This window comes from Juglans microcarpa x Juglans regia, chromosome 5D (assembly GCF_004785595.1).
Source record: "Juglans microcarpa x Juglans regia isolate MS1-56 chromosome 5D, Jm3101_v1.0, whole genome shotgun sequence".
In the NCBI taxonomy this organism is placed as follows: domain Eukaryota; kingdom Viridiplantae; phylum Streptophyta; class Magnoliopsida; order Fagales; family Juglandaceae; genus Juglans; species Juglans microcarpa x Juglans regia.
Window position 1 is genome coordinate 26,258,240 of NC_054602.1, and position 27,114 is coordinate 26,285,353.

The window sequence follows — 27,114 nt, forward strand, 5'->3', positions numbered from 1 at the left end:
GAGGATGTGAAACCCTATATTTTAGTGTATTTTAATTGAAGGATTATTTTAATTAATTTAAATATTGGTTCTCTTGTTTTAAATTTATTAGATTTCTCGTTGGATTTATTTTATAATTTTTAAGTTGTGAAATTTATTATTATGTGCTTTCTTGGTATTAATTATTGTTTTGCATTTAAATTGTTCTTTACTTTAAATTAGTTTAATGTTGGACTTTAAAATTATTATATTGTTGGATTTTTATTATTATTTTATTCTAACTAGTCACTGCATTTAAATTATTTTATTCAACTTACTGTTTTGAAATTCTTTTTGTTGGATCAATTTTTATGACCCAAGTTGTGAGGATGGGACCTCATTTCTTTCTCTCACTTTTTCTTTTTCCCTTTTTCCCTCTTTTTCTTTCCTTCTTCTCCTTTTTTTCCTTTCCTTCTCTCCTCCTGCGCGACTCCCCCCTCCCCTCTCTCTATCCATTTCTTCGTCTGCCCAGTGCGCCGCCATCCGTGGCCTCCACCACCCCTCCTATTTTCTTCCCCTCCAGCTGGCGACCATCCCCCTCCATTTTCAGCCCACCCCGTGCCACTGTTAGCCCCCACGCACGGCTGCAAGCTGTGGGCCATTTTCATTCTAGTTGGGCCATCACGCCACCATTGGCCACCAGCTCTTCACCACACCACCATCAGCCCTTCAGCTACCTAACCCACCATTCCTCAACTCTGATCCACCACCCTTGAAGCCCCTCCATCCCCATTTCTGATTTCAGTGTTTTGGCTTTCAACCGCCACCCTTACCACCACCCGCGGTCAATCACCACCACCATTAGTTTCACCAACACCTTTAAGTCCCTTCCCTAGCCCTCCCGAATATTCATTTGTCCCCATTCAAAAGTTGGGTTTTTGAGACCCACGGCCATAGTCCAAAATACACCATTACGTTGTTGTACCACCACCTCTTGCACCTCCTTGATCCTTCAAAATTTATATTTTAGCACTGTAAGTAATTTTCCAAAGAATTTCTTGAGATTTAAATATATTGTCGCACTAACAAATCTTCTGCAGTCTGGTTGGTTGTGCCGGACATTGAGTCCGAGGAGTATGGGGGTCGGCTGGATGTGAGGTTGGGTTGTTTATTTAATTGAATTATGCTTGCGTGCATTTATGTTGTGTTTGGCATCATGGCATTTATTACATCATTTCATGCATGCTCATGTGTTGTGAACGAAAACTAGGTTTTCATGTGAGAGATGATTTTGGGTATGTTTGAAATGAATGGATTGAACGCTTTGAAAGAGAGGAAAAATGGACTAGGGATGGTGGTAGAGTCCCGCCTGTGATTCGCACCTACGGTGCACGAGGTAGAGATGGTGGTAGTCCAGCCTGCGATTCCTGCTTGCAACGAGAGTTGTAGGAATGGTGGTAAGTAGGGATGGGGGTAGTCTAGCTTGTGATTCCTACCTATAGTGCACGCGGTAGGGATGGTGGTAAAGTCCCGCCTGTGATTCCCGCCTACAGTGTCCGATAAATGATTATGTTGGGCCATTTTCCTGGAAAATTGTTGTTTATGATTTAATGGTTATGAGCACCATTTTCTGGGAAATTGGTTGGTTTATGTTTGGGCCATTTTCTGGGAAAATGATAGATATTATTCATGGCATATTTTGGGTCAAATGGGATTTTGACGTGCATTGGAAAATAATCATTTTCAGGGAAAATAGGGGTTTTGGGTCACATTCATGTTTCTTCATGTGCATACATGTTTGTTGGATACATTAATGTATTTTTATCTCTTGGTTTGCTTGGGTGATTACTTACTGAGATTCACAATCTCACAGTGTTCGACACCTTACGATTTCATTTTTATGGAACCATAGACTTTGATGCAGATGTGGACGTCGAGCCGGAGGCTTTGGCTCCACCTGAGGAGTGATCTGGGGTTGCTCTCGTGTATCGAGATTTATTTTCTCACTTGTTATGTATTTTGCCCTTTGTATTATATTTTTGGGATAACTGTATAACTAATTTCTGTACTACTTTTATTTTGGTAAATTTGTATTTAAAATTGAAGTACTTAGATGACTAGCTTTTAACTTATCCGTTGCGTTTTTTTTGTTGTACACTTTCTGCATATACACACACTTAGCACTTATCGTTGGGATGCGTGATCTGTGTTGTCATTATCCCGACGTCACGATTCCTGAGTTTCCATACTTGGGAGTTGGGGCGTCACAAGTGTGATTTTCAAGAAAATTCCAAAGAACTTAATGAGTCTCCAATTAGTTAAATTCACATAGAGATATGGAGTTATTAGTTGGAGATAATTTTGGTATTATTCAAGAGAAAATATTGAATAGTTAAGGAATTTTTATCATCAACTTGGGATAATTGGGATTCTATAACAAGGAAGAATAAATTGTGTAGGATTTGCTACGTGAAGTCAAACGCTCTAGATTTATTCTTATTATTTTTAAAATCTTAATTTTAATGTTCTTTTCTTCAGTTTAATAAACCATTCTTCAAATTTCGGCTTTCCAAATAGTAATTAATTTAGTCAATTTCAATACTCAATAGCATAATTATTCCTTGTGAGTTTGATATCCATTTTCTTTAAAACACTTTACTACTTATTATGATTCTGTGCACTTGCAGATTATTTTTATGTGAACAGAATGCATGTGTGACACTTGGCAAAGATGTTGTTGGGTCTTTGAGGATGGTCGTGCATCTCACCTTGGCCGAAACCCTAACTCTTTGTGGGTTTTGATTTTTGTTCTTTGAGCTTCCCTATGTGCCTCTTTCCCTTACAATCTTCCTTGAAACTCTCATGGTTTTGAGAAATGGCAAGGGAAAAGTGGGTGGCTGGTGTGTGTGGGTGCAATGGCCGAGTATCCCTTGTCTTCCCTAGGCAACTCATAATTACTTCTTCTAGAAGAATCCTACTTCCATTCTACATGAACGACAAGTGTCAAATTCTAATATTCTTGTCATGGATGGCATGCAAAGGTTTGAAGGCTGCACCAAACCCTAGTTCTCTCACCCTTCTCCCCACTATTTGGTCTAGATTCGTTGGGCCTTGAATGTATGACAAAAAGGCCATGGGTTTTTGGTGGGTTGGGCATGTACCCTAAAACCTCTAGGGTTTTTTGTACTACAATCGAGTTGGCTGCCCGAAATCCTAAGGCCTTGTTGGAACTCTCTTATGGGCTAAAATGCAAATTGCACTAGAGCAAATAATTTTTAATAAATAAGAGCCTAAGATTTCTTAAGGCTCTAAACCATATGCACGGTCCAACTTAGGTATATCATGGTGACAAAAATAGGCGAGGACATGGCTAAGTTCGGGTTGTCACAAAAAACAATGAGGGTAGTGTGTGTCCCTTGCATTTTCCAAAATCCACTTCTCTTCCTTCCTTCTTCCACTTTTGAGTCCAGATATAATGAATTCATAGAGTGAGATTGCATGGTTTCCAATTGGCATGGTGGGAGGAGGGGTTGGCATGTGCCTAAGGTGAGCCGAAACCTTAAGGTTTTCATCCTTCACTTGGCTTCTTCTAGAAGCTTTAGGGCTTTAGTGCATGAGGGACAAGTGGTGGATGCTTCAAAGCATGAAAGACATGAGGGGTGCACACATCTCTATAGCTTGCCTTAGAACGCTCACAGTCCTCCTCCTTTTGAGAGTTGCCCATGTGGTGCTAAGCCTTACTTCTGAGGTCAGACGATATGGCATACAGATCTGCATTCTTTCTTTCCAAGGGTGCACCTATGGTGACATCTTTGATGGAGCTAAGCCTTGCGTATATCATTTGCTGCCTTCTGAACTCCTCCATACTATCTAAAAGTGCTCCCAACTTTTCGTCGGGATTGCCTTTTCCCATGTGACGGCCAAGATTTTTGCTATGCTTTCTATGCATTTTATTATATATTGTTAAATTGGGCCAAGAAAGGTGGAGTAATGTAATGCCCCGTTCCCGGAGGTCCGAAGAGTTAACTCTTAATACCTAAAATCAACTTAAATAACACAACTATAAAATCCAGAAAATCCCATAAAATGTTAATCCATTTAATCAATCCAAATATCCAAGTTCCTTCATGGGGACAATAAAGAAAATCTCAATAATATAAATTAAAAACTCTCCAAAACTCGAAATTATCCTTAACTCATCAAATCAAAACACCCGAAAAATAAAATCAGTTTACTAACTACGACTCTCAAATAAGCACTTGTACCCTCGGGCACTTATTCCACTTCGATCATCACACCTTGCTAAAGCTTCCTACTCTTGTTCTCCAGCTGAACCATCAAAATTATCTGAAAAATATATGGAGATAAGGGGTGAGTTATCAACAACTCAGTAAGCAGAGGACATATACTAGTGTGTAAACATAAGCATTTACAGAAATCAGAATGCAAAACAAAACATTTTCATTTTCAAAGTACGGAAGCAAAACATGTAATCAAAATATCAGTGCGAAGATTTAGAAATAATTTCATTCAAAAATATCTTTTTGGCATAGCATAAATGATCATCATCATCATCAGAGCACCATATCAGAACAGAAGCCATGTATAACCCCCGTGATAGGGTTGTGCAATCTGCAGATAACCAAGCAGAACATAAATCACTCTGTCACCAAGGTGTGCACTCAAAACAGAGACCACTACTATAACACGTGGTAGGGCCGTATCCACTATTATAACCCATGGTTGGGCCGTATCCACTATTATTACCCGTGGTTGGGCCGTAGCCACTATTGTAACACGTGGTTGGGCCGTATCTACTATTATTACCCGTGGTTGGGCCGTATCCACTATTATAACCCATGGTAGGGCCGTACTGAACAGAACGGAAACAGAATCAAATTCAGAATCAAAGAGTCATGCCAAATGTTTTCAGAGATCATATCTTATCCCAACAGAGTACTGAACAAAATCATATTATCTTCGTAATCAAAACAGATCCAAAGCATATTTATAATATTTATGCACAAATTTTTATATTCGCTCTTTTTTCATAAATAAAAAATAAAGTGTCAAAAATAAGCTCATGTCTACACCAGTCATGATGGAAAATACTCTCTTCTTAAACAGAATCTCATGAATAATGCAGAACAAATGATTGAGGTAGTTCAAATTTCTTTTCATAACCAAATATGTATATTTTTCAAAAAGTCAACCTCAGCTCATTTTATTTTAATGCAAAGTCTAGCATAGGAACCCCGCTTACCTGGACTTCTTAGCTTTTTTTTCAGAATTTTCCTCAAAAATGTCGAACAATAATTAATTGTCACCTATAAAATAATCACATAATTCTTGTAAATTTCTAATTAATCTCATATTTCAATATTTAAACTTAAAATGCTAAAAGAACCTATTTTTAAAACCTCAAAACTTAAAATTCTCATAATACCTAAAATACCACCATTTTCTAAGACTATCAATGCCCACTTAATCGAATTCGTACTGAAGAAGAAAAATTCATAGAATAAGTATTATGATAATTATAGAACTCAATAAAATTTATATTCAAAATATCTAAAATGCCAACAATATTTTATAAATAAAAAGAATACATTGGTTACTAAAATTTTCCATAAAATAAGTCATGAAAAACTCTTCTCTTAAAAATAGGTTTACTCTCTTTAGTTAACAATATTATTAAAATACAAATATAATATCTATTGAAATTTAAAGTAAAAATCTATTTAAATATAAACTCAACAAAACTTCTCACCCGAAAACAGTAGGCTAAAACCGGATACTTTCCATATATATATATATATATATATATATATATTAGGTTAAGACTTTACATATAAATATACGTATATATATATAATTACACTTTATGAAATAAAACTAGCGATAAACATAACTCATGAATATTAGACATGCAACGGCGGCAGGGACTCACCGAGAAGCTAAAGTGCGAAGGGGCTGTCTGGAGGGACTGTGTTGGCGCGGCTGAGGAACAGGAGTGCGGCAGAGATGCCGTCGAGTTGGGCTGAGCAAGAGAAAAAAAGAGAGGGAGAGGTGAGCGTGAGAGAGGGCGGAGAGAAAGGAGGAGTAACCGAGGGAGGTACTCACCGTGAGGGGGTGCTACGGCTGAGGTGGCCTGAGGGAGTTCAGCGCCCTTTTCCATGCGGTGGCGACGGCTTGGAGTGGCTGGGGTGGTGTGGCGCGGTACAGTGCAGTGCAGTGGGTGGACCTCTGTTTCGGGCGGCTAAAAACAGAGGAAAACACAGCTGGGTTTTCCGTGAGAGGGGTGGCTTGCAGTAGTGTTAACCGTGTGGTTCGTGTGTTTTGGGCAAGGTTGTTGAAAGGAAGAGGTGGCGCACGGTGGTTTTGAGCCTAGGTGGTGGCCGCTTACGGTAGAAGGATGGGTGTCGGTTTTTACGTGGAGAATGGAGTTTGGCGTCAAACTAGGAGGGCTGGGTGGTTCTGTGCAATGGTTCAGTGACGGCACAGGGTAATTCTCAAGGGTATAAGGTGAAAGTGTATCTTTATAAATGTGAGGTGAAACCCTAGAGAGACAAGAGAGACGTGTGTGTGCATGCATGCCGTGAACGAATGCGTGTGTATGCATGCCGTGGATGAGAGGCAGACCTAGGGGGAAAAAGAAAAATAAAAACGGAAAGAAAAGAAAACAAAATTAAATCTGGTGTTTAAAATAAGAAATAAACATGTGAAGAAAATATAATAAAATAAATGAACTAAAAATAAATAAATAGATAAAAAAAAAAAAAAAGAGCTTGGTTGGGTCCGGGTGTTACAAGTAACCCATTGAGAAATTAGGTTGGAATAAACAGCAAATGAGACCTTGAGGAAGGCCCAAGCCCATGAAAAATTCGGCCTTGTAATGGAACTAGGGTTTTGGAGCCCATTGGAATTAGGGTGCACACCTACCCTAGGGAATGGATTCCCTCTTGCCATGTGTCATACATGCAATAAGGCTTCCTTGTGAGGTAATAGTATGGTGACACTTGTCACTATGGGGAAGAGCTTCTAGAAGGAAGATGAAGAGACATGAAAAGTTGGAACTTGAGGGAAGCCCAAAGGGCATGCACAGCAACCATAGAGAAAGATGAGTTGATTTTTGCCATGTGTCATGCATACAAATAAAAGGTGAAGACTCATGTCTTGGTAAAGGGCAAAATCTTATTGGAAGAAGGAGTTACACGCCTATTAGGGTTTCTAGAAGGAATTTTTGTAAGAAATCCCTTGAGGTGGACGGCTAGAGCAAGGGAGTTTGTGCACTTTTGCCACATTTGTGACCAATCACACAATGTCCAAAATATTAGTGAAACAAAATCTTCTTAGGAGGAGATGGATATTTCGGCCACCATGCACACCCACACCCTCCTCATGCGCCACTTGGCATGCAAGCACACTTGTAGGAGATTGAGGAAGATCCTAGCTAGATGAAAGATCATTTTGCCATAAGGTTCATTGAACCAAGACACAAGATGAAGGGCAAATAGGGGATGGAGGTTTCTGTTTTGAGAGGGAGGCACCACTTGTCCAAAAAGCTCCCTTGTATTCCTAACACAATCAAATGATGGGAAGGGGATGAGGCTCAAGGGTGAGCTGCCACTTGGCATCCATGCAAATAAGCTTAGCTTGTACAAGAAGCCTATTTTGTCTATAAAAGGGAGAAGATGCCTAAAACCCTTTTTTTTAGTCACTTGGAGGATTTTCTCTTGAAGCTTTCGTCCACCACCTTTCTCTCTACTTTCCATCACGTTCTCACCATCCAAACACCACCCACGTTACACTCTTTTCTTTCAAACACCATTTTGAGGGCAAGCAAAGTTAGAGGATGCCTTCTAAGGAGGAAATCACCTAAGGTATGAAGCCAAAAACCACCTTTCCATTTCACCACACACACGGCCATGAGAGGCAAGTTTTGATTTTTGCAAGTTCACCATGAACTCGTGCTTTCACTTGCACATACGCTTGAGCTAGAGGAAGTAGCTCTTGTTTTGTGAAGTTTCCCATATGAGCTTATATGTGCACACACACGATTTTAGGGTTTGCTTTTAGACTAGGGTTTAAGTGATGCTAGTTTTAGACTTAAGGAATGGAGGTCCGAAATATTGGGAGTTTTTCCTTAGACAAGATGTCACAAGCTTTTACATATACACACATAGGTTAGGGTTCTAAATAACTGAACCTAATGATTTTTTGTATATATATTTCCAGCTTGCTTATTTATCATTTTCGGATTTTTGTAAGTAAACTTCTAACATGTACTTGATATTTTATGTATATGCAATATGCACTTGTTGTTTGGTTGTATGGTTATGCTTGATATGATGATGTTCTTCTATGTGATACAATCGGATCCTTGTGTGAATGATCAACCTATGATTGAAATGGTTCATTGTGGTTACCTTATGTCATGAATGTGGAGTGGATTTTTGCCATATTAGGGTTTCCGATTTTTGCATGATTCTTAACATGTTCATGAAAATTATCACCTTGCCTAAATCTTTAAATGGTTTGAACTCAAAGAAATGCTTGTGTTTCCTACACATGCTCACTTATATGTTTCGGCTATACATGGAGGTTTCATTGATAAAGTTTTGTTAAGCACGTTAAAAGATTCTAAGTTCATGAAAGTTGTTGTAATGTATATCCAAGAATAATAGGTTTCTTCCATGACCATAGATGAAGGGTTAGCATGATGTGATTAAAGTTTTAAAGGCATGAAATTAATTCTCATGCCTGCTAGTGTTTATGTGTCTCAGCTATTGTATGATACATGTGAAGTTGTGAATGTTGCTTTTTGTTTGTTGATTGAATGCCTTATCATTTATGAAAAAAGAACATGGTCGCATGTTCTAATATTTTCAATTCGTAACGCGAAATGTACATGGATATGCATGATTGTTTGTTATATGGTCATGATTAAGTTTCATCATTTGCATATGTCACATGAAAGTTCAAAGTTTCATAGTTCATATCACATGCATTGGTTTTTTTGAAACTTTTAAAAAAAAAAATGAGTCTTTTAAAAAGTTTTGTCACTACCCCGAAAGTTACGATGAGGAAATGCCCTAGTGGAACTCCTCTGTCCACTCAGGAGTGTCTAAAATGGAGTGGTAACCCCTGGATCGATGAAGTACAATCGGCAGATCTCGAATGGTTCCTAAAAGAAAAGGATACCGGAGCGGGGTTGCACCGAAAACTAGTGGGTGCCTTACAGTGAAGGCGAAAAGCGAACTGCCATAGTATGAATGGTTCAAAGTAAGACAAAGTCACCTTGGTCAAAGTCGGCCAATGGTTGATGTGGTAACTAGCAGGAAGCACATGGGGCACAGGGGAGCCGTGAGGTATCCATTTATAAGTTAAAAGTCAAAGAAAGACCTTGAGCTCCAAGTTATGCTATGATATATGAACAAGAACTGGAGTTCACAAGTATGTTAAATGAACAAGTATGAAATGACGAAAAGATGTTTTATGAAAGAAAAGGGTTATGAAAGCCATGACATACATGGTATTTTTGAAAAAGTCAAATGCATAAGTAAAGTTTCATGTCCATGCATTCATTTCAAGTTTGCTTACATATGTTTACGATATCTGTTACATGTTATTTGTTTACGTACTGAGATTTTTCAAAATCTCACTATTGTAATTTCCACTACCATTCCCCTACTCAAAATGGTAGAAGTTGTGCTAGGTACGTGAGACCCATAGGTATGGATGGGATTTGTGAAATAGTGGAGGATGAGTTTACTGTGGAGGCTTGCCATCAATCCACTCTAGAATTGCTTAAGGTCATAGTTCAACGACTCAAGAAAATCTTAGTGACCCTCAATGAGCCGAAGTGTTGGGATTTCGTCCCTAGATCCTAAGAAGATTTTGAGGCTTAAGGATGATATGAATTTTGTGTCGAGATATCTTGAGCAAGCCCAAAACTCTATTATAGAAGCAAAAGAGGTCGCTACTAAGTTGGGATTACTAGAATCGGATTCCCGGAAGACTAGGGGAGTCTTCTTGAGTCTAGTAGAGGATGGAGCCTTGGTTTTGATCCATAAGGCTTTTTTGATAAATGTCTTATTTTGATGACACTTGATGTAATGGTCCCACGTTTTGCGAGTCTCTTTTAGAATAATTAAATCTTTTGATGATTATTATGAAATTTCTACTTTGGGATTTATGTGCTTCGGTACCATGATGTCTGTTTTATTTATTTGACCTAAGTAGACTTTCTGTTGTTATATACTACATGCTGCTGGTTATTAATAGGTGCATTGCATCTTATATGTCATGTACAAAGGGTATGTAGCCTTGTGTTTCACGTCCCGACACTTCAGTCACTGTTCAATCCCAAGCGGGGGCTGGGGGCATCACAGCCCATTGCTAGCCTTTTGTATGGTCAACACATCCTTAGCTTGCTCGATGTAGGGCAAACCTTCCTTGGTCACCTTGTGAGGTCCGCGTTTACCAGTCTATCTACAACGTGTTGCTCGCCTTACTTCTCTCCTGACTGTATGTTGCCCGCCTACCTACTTGAGGGAATTCCTTCCTTCATTTTGGTGTGGTCCTCACAACAAGTTGAATCCCATCCTTAAAAATCTTTATGGGATCCTCTTTCTTATTTGAGACCTTTGAGCTTGCCTTGGATTGTTGTGACATCGCAGCCCAAGCTAGGTTCTTGAGGTTAAAACTTAAATTCTATGTTGACCTAAGTGGACTTAAGCCCAGCAGATTATGAAGACTAGAACCGTGTGAGTGAAGTGGACCTTATCTTTTGTTACTATGATAGGTACCCAAGCCCAAGAGAAGGCCCAACTTCTAGTAAAGTTTGGCCATAAAGGGGTCTAGGGTTTGAGAAAAGTCATTAGGGTTTTTGGGAGGCGCCACTTGGAGCCAAGCAAGAAAGGGGACCTTTGAGTTTCCAAGGCCATAATCATGAGGCATCTAGGAAATAAGAGTTTTGGTTTTACCAAGGATTTGCCACTTGGCAAACCTGAAATCAAACTTTTAGAAGAAGCCATTTTCTGTTAGGGCATGAAGAAGAGAGACTAAAGGGGCTTTGATAGATGCCACCCATGCATGGATGTTTCAAAGCCCCTCACATGCATGGGTGCCATATGACAAATCCTCTCTATTCTCTTTTCTTCATGCCCTGGCTAAAAATGGCTTTTTCCCTTCCTCATTATGGCTTCTTCTATAAGCTTTATTGCATGTTTGCCAAATGGCAAATCCTTGGCAAAACCGGAACTCCCATTTCCTAGATGCCTCATGCTTATGGCCTTGGGAACTCAAAGGTCTTCTTCTTTCTTGGCTTCAAGTGGCGCCTCCCACTTACACACAAAACCCTAATGGCTTCTCTCAAACCCTAAACCCCTTTGTGGCCAAAGTTCACTAGACCTTGGGCCTTCTCTTGGGTGTAGGTGCCTCTCCAACTAACAAAAACTAAATTTGGCCTTACTCACATGGTTCTAGTATTCCTAATCTATTGGGCTTAAGTCCACTTTGGTCAATAAAAAAAATTAAGTCTTAACCTCAAGAACTTAGCTTGGGTCTGGATGTCACAATAACCTAGTGTTGCATATCCTAACACTCCAAGTCACTGCAAAATCCCAAACAGGGGTGGGAGGCATCACAATTGTTATGGGTGGCGTCAACATTATTAAGTCAAATGAGGAGAAAGTAGGGAGTCCACCCCTTCTTACTTTGCTAAAGTTGATTTTGTTGATTTCTTGATGGCAATTATCTATATGATCTATCTTTTCCAGGTTCCAAATTCACTTGATCCTAACGTTGAGAGGGTATATATTATTGGAAAAGACTTGACCGAGCTCTTGTTTTCCAATCTTGGTTCTCTGCTTTTCCTCAGGTTACTCTCACTCTCACTACCCTATTTTTATCGAAGACAAAAATGCTTTAAAAATAGATCCGTCTTCTTTTATGTTTCAAAGAATGTGGATCAAACACAGAGTTTTTAGGTTTTGTTCACTCTATTTGGAATCAACCTTGTCATCATTTGGAATGCATAAGATGGTTTTCAAAATGAAACTTCTTAAAATAGCTTTGAAAGATTGGAACTTTTTAGTTTTTGAAGATGTTTTCTAAACCTTTACTTCATTAAGGGACAATATAAAAGCTGCTGAAATTATTTTACAATAATACAGTCTTGATTCTAATCTTATTGCTCTCCAAGAATTAGAAAAATAATATAATGACAAGCTTCATCAAGAAGAAATATTTGTTAAACAAGAATTTAGAATTCATTGGGTGTTGAAGGGCAGTAGAGATACTAAATTCTTCCATTAGATGAATGCTCATAAAAATATGAGAGCTAATATTGCTTATCTCACTCTGATCATAAAATCATTGATGTTGCTGCAGTTGATTTATTTCATGATCAATTGATCGCTGAACCTATTCATGAGGCTACTTCTCTGCTTAGTTTTATTCTCAATCTTGTGACTAAGGATGATAATGACTTGTTGCTTAAAACTCCCACTCTTGAAAACATTAAACAAGTTGTTTGGAGCATCCCTATCGAATTTGCTTCCAGCTTTCTTGGTTTCTCCTCTTCTCATTCGTTTTAGTCTATTATCTATCATGATCTTTTTGAGGTTGTGGTCGAATTTTTCCAAGAGGATCTTTTCCCCCCTTTTACAAGCACATTTTGATCGCTTTAATTCCTAAAACTAGTAGGCCTACAACTCTCTCTGAGTTCTAGCCCATCAATTTAAGCCAAGTCTCTTATAAAACTGTCTCCAAATCTTGGCTTCTCACATTGCTACTATTATGCCTAAGATTATCTCTAGACATCAAGATGCTTTTGTTGAAGGTCGGATTATCTATGATAGTATTGCTTTAGCTTAGGATTTTGTTTTTGTTTTTTTTTTTTTTTTTTTTGACGAATTAATACTTTTTTTTTAAGAAACTAGAGATTAGGTCTCCTTATTATTAATAATCCTCACTTTTGGTAGAGGAAAACCTTATACAAAATTCCAAAGCATGAAGCATCTTTTGTAAAACAAATTAACCCAAAACCAAAGGACTCCATAAGCCGTGTTACTCTACTACTGAATTGACTCATAGCTTGACTAGAAAAAATTATGGTGATAATGGCATGCTTAAAATTGGCATGGCCAGAGCTTTTGATGGAGTCAATTGGGTTTTCTTTCCCATGTTCTATCCACATTTGGTTTGGTCTTCTTTTTTTTCACAGATAAGATAAGTTGATATTAAAGTTAAAAATTGAATAAAATATTGTTAGAATATATTTTTTTAATGTTATTTTTATTTTGGGATTTGAAAATTTTGAATTGTTTATTTTATTTTGTGTGGAAATTTGGTAAAGTTATATTGATTAGATGTCATGAGATGAGATGAGTTGAGAAGTGTTGTGAAAACAAATGAGACCCGCAAGTTGTTGTCTCTCTTCTTCAAGCTTGTTTATCTAATTGTACTTTTTCCATTTGCCTCAATGGTCCTCACACCGATTACTTCTTCGCTAACAAAGATCTTAGATAAGGGGATCATTTATCCCCATTCCTTTTTGTTCTTAGTGAAGAGCCATTAAGTAGAGGTCTCCATCAGCTAATGATTGATGGTCATATCACTCCTTATGTTATACTTTATGGGTGCAACCCTATCACTCACATTCTTTTTGCATATGTCCTTTTGATTTTCACCAATGACTCTAAACAAAGTTCTCAAGCTCTTTTGACCTCCATTACGCATTATGAAAATATCTCGAGGCAAAAGTCAATCACTCTAAAAGTTTTTTCATGATACATAAAAATGTCACTGGCACTAGAAAGAATATTATTAGAGCTACCACGGATTTCAATTAGGGTAAGTTTCCTATTGTTTTTGGTGCCCCCCTCTCCCATAGTAAGCTCCCCATCTCTACTTTTAACTCTATTTTGAACAAAACCAATAAGAAAATGGTTGGGTGAGACGGTTGTTTATCATCCATAGGAGGTAAGCTTACTCTAATAAAATTTGTCCTTACCTACATCCCAATCCATATCCTCTTTGTTCACTTATTGTTTCCAATAAGTGAGGCCTAAAATCTTATGCTTACTAAGTTGGACATAATATCTTTGGTCTTAGCATTCTTGATAGCAAAGTACTCCTAGTGTGAGAGAAGTGTGAAACCGAGTGGGTTGAGAGTGAGTTCTTGGAGGGAGTTGATTTTTTGAGCATCAAAGCGATGTTTTGGTGAGTAATCTTACTATATATATATATATTATATATATATATATATATATATATTTTGTGTTGGGTTAACATGTTAGGCTTTGATTTATGGCATGAGAATGCAGTTTTGATCGAGTTATATGAGGTTTAACTTGAAGAGATGCATATCGGTTCAAATTTGTAGTTTTGATTCAATAAATTATTTTGGGATGAAATTTTAGCCAAGACATGTCTTGATATGATTTTATATGTTTTACTAATATCTTTAGAGATTTATTGAAGATTTAAATTTGAGGAAAATAGCATGTCATGATAGGTTTATAAATCCATATCTTCTATTGATCCTCTAAGTATTCGGTTTGCACTTGTATGAGAATGATCTTAGCATATCATGTTCTATTTCCTCAATGATGGCCTTATGAACCTTTAAGAACCAATTATCATAATGTTAGGCATTGAGATGCGTGATTTCTTTAGGCTTAAAAACTTGCATTGATAAAGAGAAGCTAGAAACATCATACATACACAAGGTTCGGAAGTTTTTCAATGATTTGGTGTTATTCAATGCCTAAGTGTTGGGATGAACTTGTGTGGCATTATTCTAAGTTGTAAACATGTTCCATGATCAATTTTATGGATTTATGTTTAATGTAATTGGATCACACATAGATGCAAAGAAGCTATAGGTTCGAAATCACAAAATTGTCACCAAATTGCAAGCCACGGGTTGGATGCTTTTGACTTAGTAGTTGTTTTCTTTTTGAAAGTCTAAGTTCGTATATGGATTTAGAATATATAAAATACGAGGTTTGTGAAGTTTGGTAAATTTTGGGGCCAAATTGTAAATAGTGAAAGTTTAGGGCTTTAGTGGAATTTTTGGGAAATAGTAGGGGCAATTTCGTGAATATTGTATGTGCCCTTTTGATTATTAACATCTTCCTTAGTTATGCAATTCCTAACTTAAAATAACTCTTATTACAGCCGCACCAATTTCCTAAGTACTCGTAAAGTTTGTAAGTTAGCCTATAGCTTACTCTTAAATAATTTATTTATGATTTATGTATAAATATCACATTCATGATATAAATACCATTTTGAGCATGAAACATTATGTTATATGATACATTGAGTATTTATTTGTTTACATGACATTTGTAATTTTCACAATTTTACCATATTATATAAAATTGTCATTTTCACATGAAACTTATTACATATGCACATGTCATGAAATACATTTTGCAAGCATAGCATGAAAATAAATTGTTGTCATGACCCCAAAGGTTAGGATGGAGAATAATCCTAGTGGAACTCCTCTATCCACTCTGGAGTGAGTAAGAACTACGTGGTAACCCCTAGGTTGACAAAGAACTGTCAACGGGTTTCAAATGGATTCTTTTTAAAGAATGCCAGAGCGAAGTCAATATGACACCTAATGCTAGTGGGTACATATGTTATGATGAAACGTTATGATATCAATGCATTGGGTTACGATGTCTACAGACAAAGATGTAGTGTCAATATGAGTAATGCTACAGTTATCGGCAGGTGCTCACAGTGCATATGAGGAACCGTGTTGCTACCATACGTTATGTTAATGATGTTAAGAATAAGAAAAGATGTTATGTTTTCGAAACGATGAAATATGAAATGTTCTCTTTCAAAATGTCATGTTTTTTAAATGAGGAAATGAAAAAAATGTTCTTTAAAAGAAAATGTGCATTAAACTTTTTCTGAAAAATGTTGAGGAATTTAGATAGGAGACAAATATGAATTTTTCTACATAGCATGCATCTCATGTTTATCGTTAATCATGCATATATTATCTCTGTGCAAGTTGGTTGTTTAACTTACTGAGATTTCAAGTAAATCTCACCCTTGTGGACCCACTACCATTCCTCCCGGAGTGGTAGAAGTTGTGTCAGGACCAGCATTCGACAAACAAGATGAATCGTTAGATTCAGATGGTTGAGGAGGAGCCTGATCTGAAGAGGAGGCTGGACTTGATTTTAACTTTCGTAACAATAGCTCTATATACTATAGGCTAGACTTGATTTTAACTTTCATAACAATGGCTCTATATTATGTAGATTTTGTTTTATGGAGATTCAATCTTCCAAGTTATGTTGAACTCAAGTGGACCTCTTAAGTGAGGAAGTACCTCTTAAGTGAGGGCTTTTTGGGATCACAAGGAAATGCTTAGAAGGCAACATTGTCATATGCAGAGGCTTATACTCCACCTGAAAGGTTACATTTGGAGTAAGCCTACAGAAGGAAAATTACAACTTTGCAGGCCATATAATTTTAACCCAAAGGTATTGTCGAATGCCATGTGGGAGACCCTTACTTAGGAAAGGACTGCAGATTGGATTGAAGACAAGGCGCAGGAACATGCGTGCCTTGTCCTGTCATTTTGTCTCTGTCATCCTACACAGGGGCGGTTGAAACTAAAAAGCTCCTGTTCAAGCATGTCTGGAGTCAGAAGTATGTCAGAAGAACACCTAACGGTCACACCCTTTAAAAGGCATTAGACAAGGGACAAAATCTCACTTTTGAGATTATAAGCATTGGAGTTTTTTTAGAGTCGAAGTCTTCGAAGAATGCCAGTGGCTTCAGAGCAACGGGGGGAGCAGAGTCAACACCACCATAGCATTTTAAATACTATTGAGGTTGGTTAGCTTTTAAAACAGTACTTAGAATGTGGGGTAAATTTATGGATATGTTGTGAGATTTAGCCTTGCATATTCTATAACTTTTCCATTTTTATGAATGTAAATAATATACATTTTCTTCATTATATTTATGGATTATCATTACAATGTGATTTTGAGATTATGGGTCTGAATGGTTTTGATTGATGATGTTGTGGATTTTCGGGTGCATAAGTCTTACCATGTGTCAGTCATCATGGGTGGGTTTTGGCATTCCCGTGCCATTCCTACGACACGTTACCATGACTTTTATACAAAGGAGTAATGGTCCTCATGATGATCAAGGTGGAACACTTTCGTATTGGCTTCACTTGATACACGGGTTGAGAAATTCTCCGGGCATATGCATCTTGTGTCATGTCCTTGAGTCAGTTGATCGAGTAGATTGTGTTCAGGGGCCAAGCTAGTATATCTTAGTGTGTGTGATCGATGATTTGAAACAAGGGAGTCAGCTTGCACATTGGCCAATTGGGAGTGAGTCCCGGAGTCGAAAGGTGTGATGTATGTGGGATCTATATGATGAGATATGATGAGTTTTATGTGCATGAAAAGATGGTGGTTCCTCACCTCAGTGATAAATATGTATACTTTAGATTTGCACTAAGGGTAATTCCTCAAAAGGAGATTCCTTGTCATGCTTATATACTCGTGTTTTTTTCAGAGCGTGGTTTCTCGCCATAGCTATGGTGGTTCTTTTTTCAAGGGTTCTAATCAATTTAAATTGCTTACTCGCATGTTGCCATCGCCTTTTTTCTTTTTTTTAGAGGTATGGCTAGTACGAAATGAAGAGAGATTTGAGCGTTTTGATACTCATTACTATAACTAGTAAGATTAAGAAGTGACTACGAGAGATAAATCCTCTCCTAAAGCCTAAAATTATTGTATCTAATGTCAACACTAATGTGCTCAACTCTTTACATATTTCTCAACTCACTATCCGAACCAAAAGACCTATCCTGGTGACGTGCATTCTACCTCCGTTAGATACTCTCAAGCTTAATATTGATGACACTTCAAAAGTAATCCTAGACCAACTAGTTCTAGTGGAGTTTTATGCTCCACTAATTGCTCTATCATTACTAGTTTATCTTGCTAATTTTTTGGGTATGGGTATTGACACTTTTTGCACGGACCGTGCCGACGCAAGGAGACACACCACTTTTCAAGGGCAAGTAGAAGGCAAAGAAAAGAGCCTTTCATTGGAAAATGGAAGACAAGGTAGCGATGGCTTGCAAAGTGCAGCTAGTCCAATAGGGTGAGTAGCACTATGTGGAAAGCCGAGCTGATACAGTTCAACACAGGGTGAAACAAACAATTTGTCACCCGAAACCGGTCAAGAAAGAAGAGGCACTGTGATGATCCGAGTTTGTCTAGACTTGGCCTTTAGAATTCGTTCTAGGTTGCCATGGCATTTTAGGAGCCTTAGTTACTTTGGATGGCCTTAGAATCTTTGATTTGGTAACTTGAGCCCAAGAGGAAAGTGTCCTTAGTTTACTTTGTAATTTCAGCCCTATTTAGAAACCCAGGTCTAATGGTTTAGGCCCATGACTCAATTCTAAGTCACTAGTGTCATGTGTCATGAGAATGTTACACCTTGAATCTAGTCTTGATAGTGGGTTAAAGGGGAGAGAGAGGTGTAGGAAAGCACCAAGAATGGCTTGCACGCCTAGCCCATTGTTTTGCCCAGAATTCGAGTTCGAAGGTAGATTTCTTAGAAAGGGAAGCCCAGGATAGTGAAATTGAGCTTTTCTAGAAGTTTTGCAATGGGAACCGAAGGGAGGCACATAGGATTTCGAATTTAGTCAGCTTTAGCCAAGTGTCAAGCATGCACTAAGTTTCTAGAAGAATCTATGAAGGGACTTTTGTATCAAGGACAAGTATTCCCTTAGGGTTTCGGCTAGCACACTCCCAAGCACCCCATTCACTTGCCACTTGTCACTTAGTTTATTTTGGACCAATGGTACATTAAAGGTCATCTAAGGAAGGAGCACTTGGAAGATGAAGCATCAACATGGGAAAGGAATAAGGAGTGGATGGCTAGGGCAATGGCACACGCCCAATGCCACTTGACATCCCTGCCTAAGGTTATTTGTTGGGAAAAGGAAAAAGGCATGTAATGTTTTACCAAGCTACCCTTGAATAAATATTTACTTGTTTAAGGAAACAAAAGGCATAAAGGGGAGAGAAGGGAATTTCGGCCAAGGGAAGAGAAACCCTACACACCACCCCCAAGATGTCCCTTCCCAATGCAATCCAAGTGGGGAACTCCAAGAAGCATTTTCGGCAAAAGGGAAAGGGGAAGAAGAAATCTATGTCACTTGTCATCCATGTAAGGATTTTGGAAGCAACTAAGGAGGGAAGTGAAGGGTCTTCTATAAAAAGGAAGGGGTTCATGCCAAGGGGCATTTCCTTTGCCATTTTTTTCAGAAATCGCATGAGCTCTCACTCTCTCCACACAATTCTCCCATGTTCATTTGAAAGTTCTCTCACTTTCTTGTATTTTCTTTCCAACCAAACAAAGAGGATCCTTGCAAGACAAGGGATTTTGGCACCACCAAGGATAAGCAAGGTAAGGATTGGCTTCTTCTTAAGTGTTGCACACACATATGTCACTTCTCAACCCGAAAATGAGATTCAAATCTCATTTGACTTTGAGAATAATAGAACACCCACACTTTCTAACGTTTTCTTGGAAAAATGACTTAGGGTTTCTAAGAAAACTCTTGAAGCTGATTAGTAAGGGGGAGTTCATCCTCCGTGTTTTTGACCACCACATGTATCTTTGTTTACTTTAGGTTTTGTTTTACTTCATGAGTGAAATGAAGGGGTTATAACCCAAAAACCCTAGAAGTCAAGTGGTTTAAGACCAAGTGATGCCCTAGAAATCCACACACATACTCAAGAACATGAGATAGGGTTTTAGTTACTCTTTCTAATATAGTATTTTCGGATTTACAGCTTGTTAATATTTCTTTACGTGAATTTTTGTAAGTATACACTCAACTTACTCTTGGTTAATGCTTATATATATTTGTGTAAATCCTTCCATGGTTTCGATTGCTTTGTTTGTTATCTCTTGGTTGTTTTTTTGAATATGCTAATATGATCTTGAGTAACTCTAAGGAAGGAATTATACGTTTTGGATTTGTGATGAAAATGCCATGAAATACTCTTATAAATTTCGGTTTTCACTTGATTAAGGTTGATGGTTTATGCAACATGATGTTTCGGTTTGAACATGTCTTGGAAGTTTCGGACCTTGGTCAAAAATCCATGATTTCATGTTTTGTTTCACTATGTCTTTATTTCTATATTATATGCTTATAGTTTGGAACACGTTTAAGTGATGAATCTCATGTTTTTATACCTATGAGTTTCGGCCTACGCAAGTTCTCGTGGTTCCATGTATGTGTTTTGATATTTTATATGGTTTATGTTATCATGTTATTAAATGAACATGTTATGTTTGGTTATTTCATGCACGGCATTTCACATGTCATATGTCAAGTGTAAGTACGCATGTTATAAGTCTCATGTCACATACATTTGGGGAAAGTGTTTTCAAAAAAGGTGTTGTCAAAAAGGGTTTTCAAAGAAAAAAGTTTATAAGTTTTATCATGACCCCAAGTGCTAGGGGAGAGGAAGGTCCTAGTGGAACTCCGCTGTCCAATCTGGAGTGTTTAAAAATGAAGTGGTAACCCTTGGGTCAACAAAGTACCATCGATGAGTCTCGAATGGATCATTTTCAAAGGATACCGGAGCGAGGAAGCGTCTAATGCTAGTGGGTGCATAAGGCATGTAATCCGACGAAGTAAGGTCGAGTTAATATGAATCTCTATTTATGACGCATTCATCACGGTGTACGGACCATTGATGGTGCGGTAACTAGTAGGAACACGCGATGCTAAGTGGAACCGTGTTGTGTTCACCCTCTGAGTAAGAATACGAGCCTAAGTGTTAAGGATCACTCGATGTAAATCTTGTAATATGTTATGATAAGACAATTTCTGCAATAAGTTCATGTGAATAAGAAAAAGTTAAGAAGTTTTTATGAAAAGCTTAAGCCTCTGTTAAGAGTCTCTTGAAAATGGTCCAGTGCATAAGACAAGTTCTGGTCAAAGGCATAAGTCAAATACATATCCATGCACGCATTCCATGATATACATTTTGTATGCTTGTGTTAACTGTAGTATGTTGTGTGATTACTTGCTGAGACTTCTTGAAATCTCATTGTGGTAATTTCCACTACAATTCCCCAACCGGAATGGTAGAAGTTATGACAGGTATAATAAACGACGACCATGACCAAGAAGAAGAGAATGGCACCTCCTCCTTTGAAGAGGATTGTGCCTAAGATGATTATGAATCGGCCCGAGCCCTCCATCTTGGAGCAACTCAAGGCCATCAACCGGGAGATTACTAGTATATTTGAATTCATTATGGAGTTCAAGCGGCATAACAACCAGGACAAGGATAAGACTTTGGAAAAACGTGTGAAGCTCAAATCTTCTTGAAGAGTATGAGAGATTAAGTTATTTTGAGGGGGAGGGAAGAGGAAAGGAAAACAGTACTTATGGCTTTAGACATCAACTTTTGTGGAACTATGTTTTTTTTTAGGAGGTCCCGTGTTTTTGGAGTTTTAAACTATACTCTATGATTTGGGATGTTATGCCTTTATGATAAATGTTTACTTTTAGACAATGTTTGGGGTATGATATTAGTATGGTGCCATGTGCTTTGTAATTATTTATCACATTGCTTAGCTTATCTGACTTTTACTATTTTTTCATTGATACGCTATTGCATACTGCTAATGTACTTAGGTGCATAGCATATTATCTGTCATGTACAAATAGTGTGTAGCCTTGTGTTACATGTCCGAGCGTCTCAGTCATAGTTCAATCCCAAGCGGGGGTTGGGGGCGCCACAAGCGCCAACCATATCAAAGAGAGAAAGAAGAGCTAAAGAGACTGGTAGCTAAGACAAAGGGTGAGATACAAACCTAAGGTGAGCAACGGCCAAGACAAGACCCATATGGATGTGAGGACTTTTTGGAATAACAGGGAAACGCTCATAAGGGAGCATTGTCGTACATAGAGACCCATACTCCACCTGAAAGGTCACATCTAGAGTAACTCTGTGGAAGGTAAATTATTACTTTGCAGGCTATATAATTTTAACCCAGAGGTATGGTCTAATGCCATGTGAGAGACCCTTACTTGGAAAAGGATTGTGGATTGGACTAAAGATTGTAGGAACATGCGTGCCTTATCCCGTCATTCTATCTCTGTCACCTTGCAAATGGATGACTAAGACTAAAAGGATCCTATTCAAGCATGATGGTTCTGATAATGTTGCCATTACTATAATTTGTTTGGAGATTTTGACATTCGATGTTACATGCTATGCTATGTAACTCAATTATGCAAGTATAAAGCACATGCACCACACACCCCTTTGTTTAATTTTTATTTTTTAAATTTTGCGTTCTATTCAGTGAGCTGTTTGAAAACATTGCCCACCACATTGGTACTATCCAATCTTTTCAGCTTTTTAATCCTAGGTCCCCCTCCCCCGGCCCCCCAAATTGTTAATCAGACTTCTTAACTAACTTGGCTCTGGGTCCTACTTCACTCTCCCCTGGCCCTCTGCTTTTGACTTGTTTGGCAAGCTCTTGGGGTCACATGCTATGCATAATGTGGAAATTTCTTAATATAGGCTTTTGGTTCATCCCCTAGGACCTTCCCCCAAAGCAAAGAAAATAAGTGGATTGTAATTCCAGAAATGTACATCTCATAATGAAAGATATTGATGATGCTTAGACTTGATTTGTTGGGCATCTTTGTCATTTTCAGTAATATCATTTAAATTGTGTCACATCAAATGGTGTATGTGGAGATGATAATTATAAGATTACAAGTAAAATTACTTTTTTACCCTTCCGACCCAAAAAACTTTCTATAGAAAATTATTTCAAAACATTTGAATAGAGGAGTATGGAAGAAAATCTCTTTCATACAATCTGATCTTTTCCTACAGAACTTTCAATCAAAACAATCAGCTCAACAACAGTTTCATGTCACGGCTTTCCTTTCAATAGGCACTATTATGTGATGAACCACTATAAATCGTGTATTTCTTACCCATTATTTTTCTTTATTTGCCTGTATCAAATTTTTCTGTTTTTCTAAAAATATTGTTGTCTGGTAGAGTTGTTTCCCAACCCTATCTTTGTTTAGCATTTTCCTTTTTTTTTTTTTTTTAATTCCAGTTTTCTCTCTCTTTTTCTATTCTTTTCTTTTCTTTTTCTTTTTATTCTCCAAGGATTATAAGAAGACCGATCGACTGCACGTGTGAGTTCTCCAAGCAACACGTGAATTTAACAAGGGTCTCCACCTCATGCATAGCCTAAGCACACCCACATTTTTTACCTTAATCTTCGTATAGAAATGTTCTAGTCATAAAAAAAAATCGTCTCACAAAAATAAATTTATAAACTGATATGAGTTAATGTAGTATGTTAAATTGTATAACTACTCAAATTATAAAATCACTACAATAAATCAAGTTTTTTCCAACGATTTTTAAATTGTCGCAAAAAAAATCGTCGCAAATAAAGACTATTTGTGTAAAAAAATAATATTTCTTTTAAAATATTATTGTGTAAAATATTGTCAAAAGTTACGTGTTTATCATTTTTCTTTATATACAACTAGCTTATTTTTTTTTTAACAATGCTACACAACTTCTTCAACCTCTACATACCATATTTTTTTAAAAAAAAATTGAGTTTATTTTTTTTAAATTAATTCAATTCTTCTATTCATTATTCATATATTAAATATTAGATAAAAGAAAAAAATAATAAAAATTAAAAAAAGTGTGGTAGGTGGAAGTTGTGAGAATATTAAGAAGTTGTATAGATATTTTTATTTTTTTTATTACGATCCCTCTACAGGGACCGGTCAAACTGTCGTCCCCTTTGCAGTTTCCTTCTTATTATTTTGTGGTCCAAAAACTTTCTAAGTTGTTTGTGATCGGAGGCATACGCCGTGCTCCCAACTTCTTTTTAGGATCAAGCACTTTTTACTTGTTTCTGTTCGTGATTCTTGAACTTGTATTTTGTTGGTTTCGCAGCAAATATGAGCTCCGAGGCCCTTCTTCACATAGCCATGTACCCATGGTTTGCCATAGGCCACCTAAACTCGTTCATGGACACCGCCAATAAACTTGCAGAAAGAGGCGACATAATCTCTTTCTTCTTGCCAGCCAAAACTCAAACTAAGCTGGAGCCTCTTAATCTGTACAAAGACCTCATTACTTTCATCCCAATTACTGTTCCACAGGTAGATGGCCTCCCTTCTGGTACTGAAATAACTGCGGATATTCCTCGCTCATTGTTACCCCTCCTCACCACTGCCTTTGACCTCACTGAACCCACAATTGAATCCTCTCTTCGTGACATCAAGCCCCATTTCGTATTCTACGATTTCGCCCACTGGTTACCTTCCTTGGCTCGCCGCCTATGCATCAAGGCTATATGTCTTTCAGTTGTCGGCCCTCCAGCCGTGGGATATTTGATTAGCCCAGAAAGGAAACTCATTGAGAAACCCATAACAGAGGTCGATCTTAGAGCACCTCCGCAGAGTTTCCCACCTTCTTCGATTAAGCTATCTGCCCATGAATCCCGAGAAGCACTAACCCTTGTAACGGTGAAGAAAGATGGCCAAGGCGGCATATCATTCGTGGAACGCCTAATGATCTCTTACATAGATTGCGATGCCCTTGTTTTCAAAGCCTGCAGGGAGATGGAAGGGATTTACTGTGACTATCTGGAAGCACAATTTAGAAACCCTGTGATTCTTTCAGGCCCAATGGTGCCCAGGCCACCAACTTCAGCATTAGAAAAGAAATGGGCAACGTGGATGGATGGCTTCGAGGCCAAAACTGTGATATTCTGTGCATTGGGAAGCGAATGTATTTTAAAGAAGGATCAGTTTCAAGAACTAATTTTGGGTCTAGAGCTATCGGGTTTACCATTTTTCGCTGCGCTAAAACCACCAATGGGGGTTGAAACAATTGAGTCTGCATTGCCAGAAGGGTTTGAGGAGAGGGTAATGGGAAGAGGGCTTGTTCATGGGGAGTGGGTTCAGCAGCAGTTGATTTTGCAGCACCCTTCTGTGGGCTGCTTTGTGACGCATTGCGGGTCAAACTCTTCAGCTGAAGGCCTTGTGAGTGAGTGCCAATTAGTGCTTCTGCCACACGCTGTGGAACAACATATCATTGCCAGGGAGATGGCCGGAGATCTAAAATTAGGAGTTGAGGTTGAAAAAGGAGAAGAAGACGGGCTATTTACTAGGGAGGGAGTGTGCAGGGCTGTGAGGGCAGTGATGGATGACGATAGCAAGGTTGGGCAGGAGGTGAGAGCCAACCATACTAAATGGCGAGAGTTACTGCTGAGCCCAGGGCTTGAGAATTCCTACCTCGACAGCTTTGTTCAAAGGCTGTATTCTCTGCTGCAATGATTGTATAGTCGCAATAAAAAATAATAATTTTATTTATATTTTCATAAGAAAAACTCTTCTCATCAGTTACTATTCACCACCTCAGATATGAAAATGCTATAGGTGTGGGGGTAATAGTAAATAGTGGCTGATGCATAGCATTTCTCTTTCCATAGTATGTTGTTGGCTGCTGCAAGTTTCTGCCTCCGCCTTCCAGATATGAGTGTTGTTGCTAAGTGCAATTCTAGTTTATGTCAATTATGCTATTTACAATTAGTGGGTGTATAATTTATAAACATATTATGTTACGTGCCTTCTTCCTCCCAGCTCCCAGTGAAGTGCAGAACGTATACAAGGTAGAACGAGAACAAGAAGAAAGAATAGAAGAAACAGAATGAATAGCAAGAACCAAGAATCTACTTCAATTCCTAGAAGAGATTTTCGAGCAATCTCCAAGCTCCTTACAATTCAGACTCAGTACATTCTTATTCCCTTCTACATACGCAACCCTTCCTTTTATAGAACAAGTTCATGATCTAACTAACTAACAGATTAAAACTTGACTAACTAACTTCTATTACAACAAAGAAAGGAAACAACGCCGCTCTATTAACTAGAACGCACCGTTTAACTAAAGCCGTATTCTTTAACATGAATTCAAAACGCATCGTTCCATTAATTCCTTAAACGCCCCGTTTCGATCTGGTGGTTAATTCTGTTGCTCGCACAGTTTGATCCCCATACACCTTCTTCTCATTTCTTCCACCCTCATTTCTTCAACCAGAAACACACTTCACATTCTCCCCCTCTTGAAGGACTTGACCACAAGGCCTTCAACCAGAAACACACTTCACAGCACAGTTCCCACAAGGTGTGGGTAAAGTTGTCTCAACCTCCACAAGCTTTCCCAAGAAGAATCCTCCACAGTAGCCCCCACCCAACTCACAAGCACTTATGTCACAGCATGAGTACCCTTCCTTGAAACTCGTCTGTCCAAAATCTTTTGAGGCTTAGGCTGTATCTAACCACTCCAATCAGTGGGAGGTAATGTTGGCAAAGGTACAATAGACTGGCCAATTTTCCTTTTTAAACAGGAAACATGGAAAACTAGATGTATTTTAGATGAACTAGGCAAGTTAAGCTTGTAAGCAACAGATCCCAACTTCTTCACAATCTGGAAGGGGCCATAAAATCTTGGAGCTAGCTTCATGTTGTGCCTCATTGCCAATGACTTCTGTCTATAAGGCTGGAGTCTTAAGAAGACCCAATCACCTTCTTCAAAGGATCTTTCACTTCTATTTTTGTCAGCATAGAATTTCATCCTATGCTGTGCCTTCTTCATATTATCTCTCAATAAACCCCACAATTCTTCCCTTGATTTAAGTTGCCTATCAACAGCATCATTAGCACAAGTACCTGATACATAAGCCATCAGTTTCGGGGGAGCATACCCATAAAGAGCTTCAAATGGGGACATTTTGATGGAAGAATGCATAGTAGTGTTGTAACACCACTCAGCAAATGGTAACCATGAAGTCCATTCCCTTGGCTTTTGACTGCAATAACACCTTAAGTATCCTTCCAAGCATTTATTCAAGGCCTCTGTTTGACCATCTGACTGAGGATGGTAAGAAGAACTGAAATCCAAAGAAACTCCTTGCATCTGAAATAATTGTTTCCAAAATGAACTAGTGAAAACTGCATCTCGATCAGAGACAATTGATCTTGGTAAC

General features: G+C 38.2%; 1 protein-coding gene across 1 annotated transcript; it reads left to right on the plus strand.

Annotated features, from left to right (window-relative positions):
• LOC121265305 (cyanidin 3-O-galactoside 2''-O-xylosyltransferase FGGT1-like) lies at nucleotides 1–25,654 on the plus strand. Its single transcript, XM_041168879.1, has 5 exons — nucleotides 1–6; nucleotides 610–611; nucleotides 3,728–3,739; nucleotides 10,907–10,915; nucleotides 24,006–25,654. The coding sequence occupies exons 4-5, from the start codon at nucleotides 10,912–10,914 to the stop codon at nucleotides 25,400–25,402; spliced, it is 1,401 nt and encodes a 466-aa protein (XP_041024813.1). The 5' UTR covers nucleotides 1–6; nucleotides 610–611; nucleotides 3,728–3,739; nucleotides 10,907–10,911; the 3' UTR covers nucleotides 25,403–25,654.
• The last annotated feature ends 1,460 nt before the right edge of the window (nucleotides 25,655–27,114 follow it).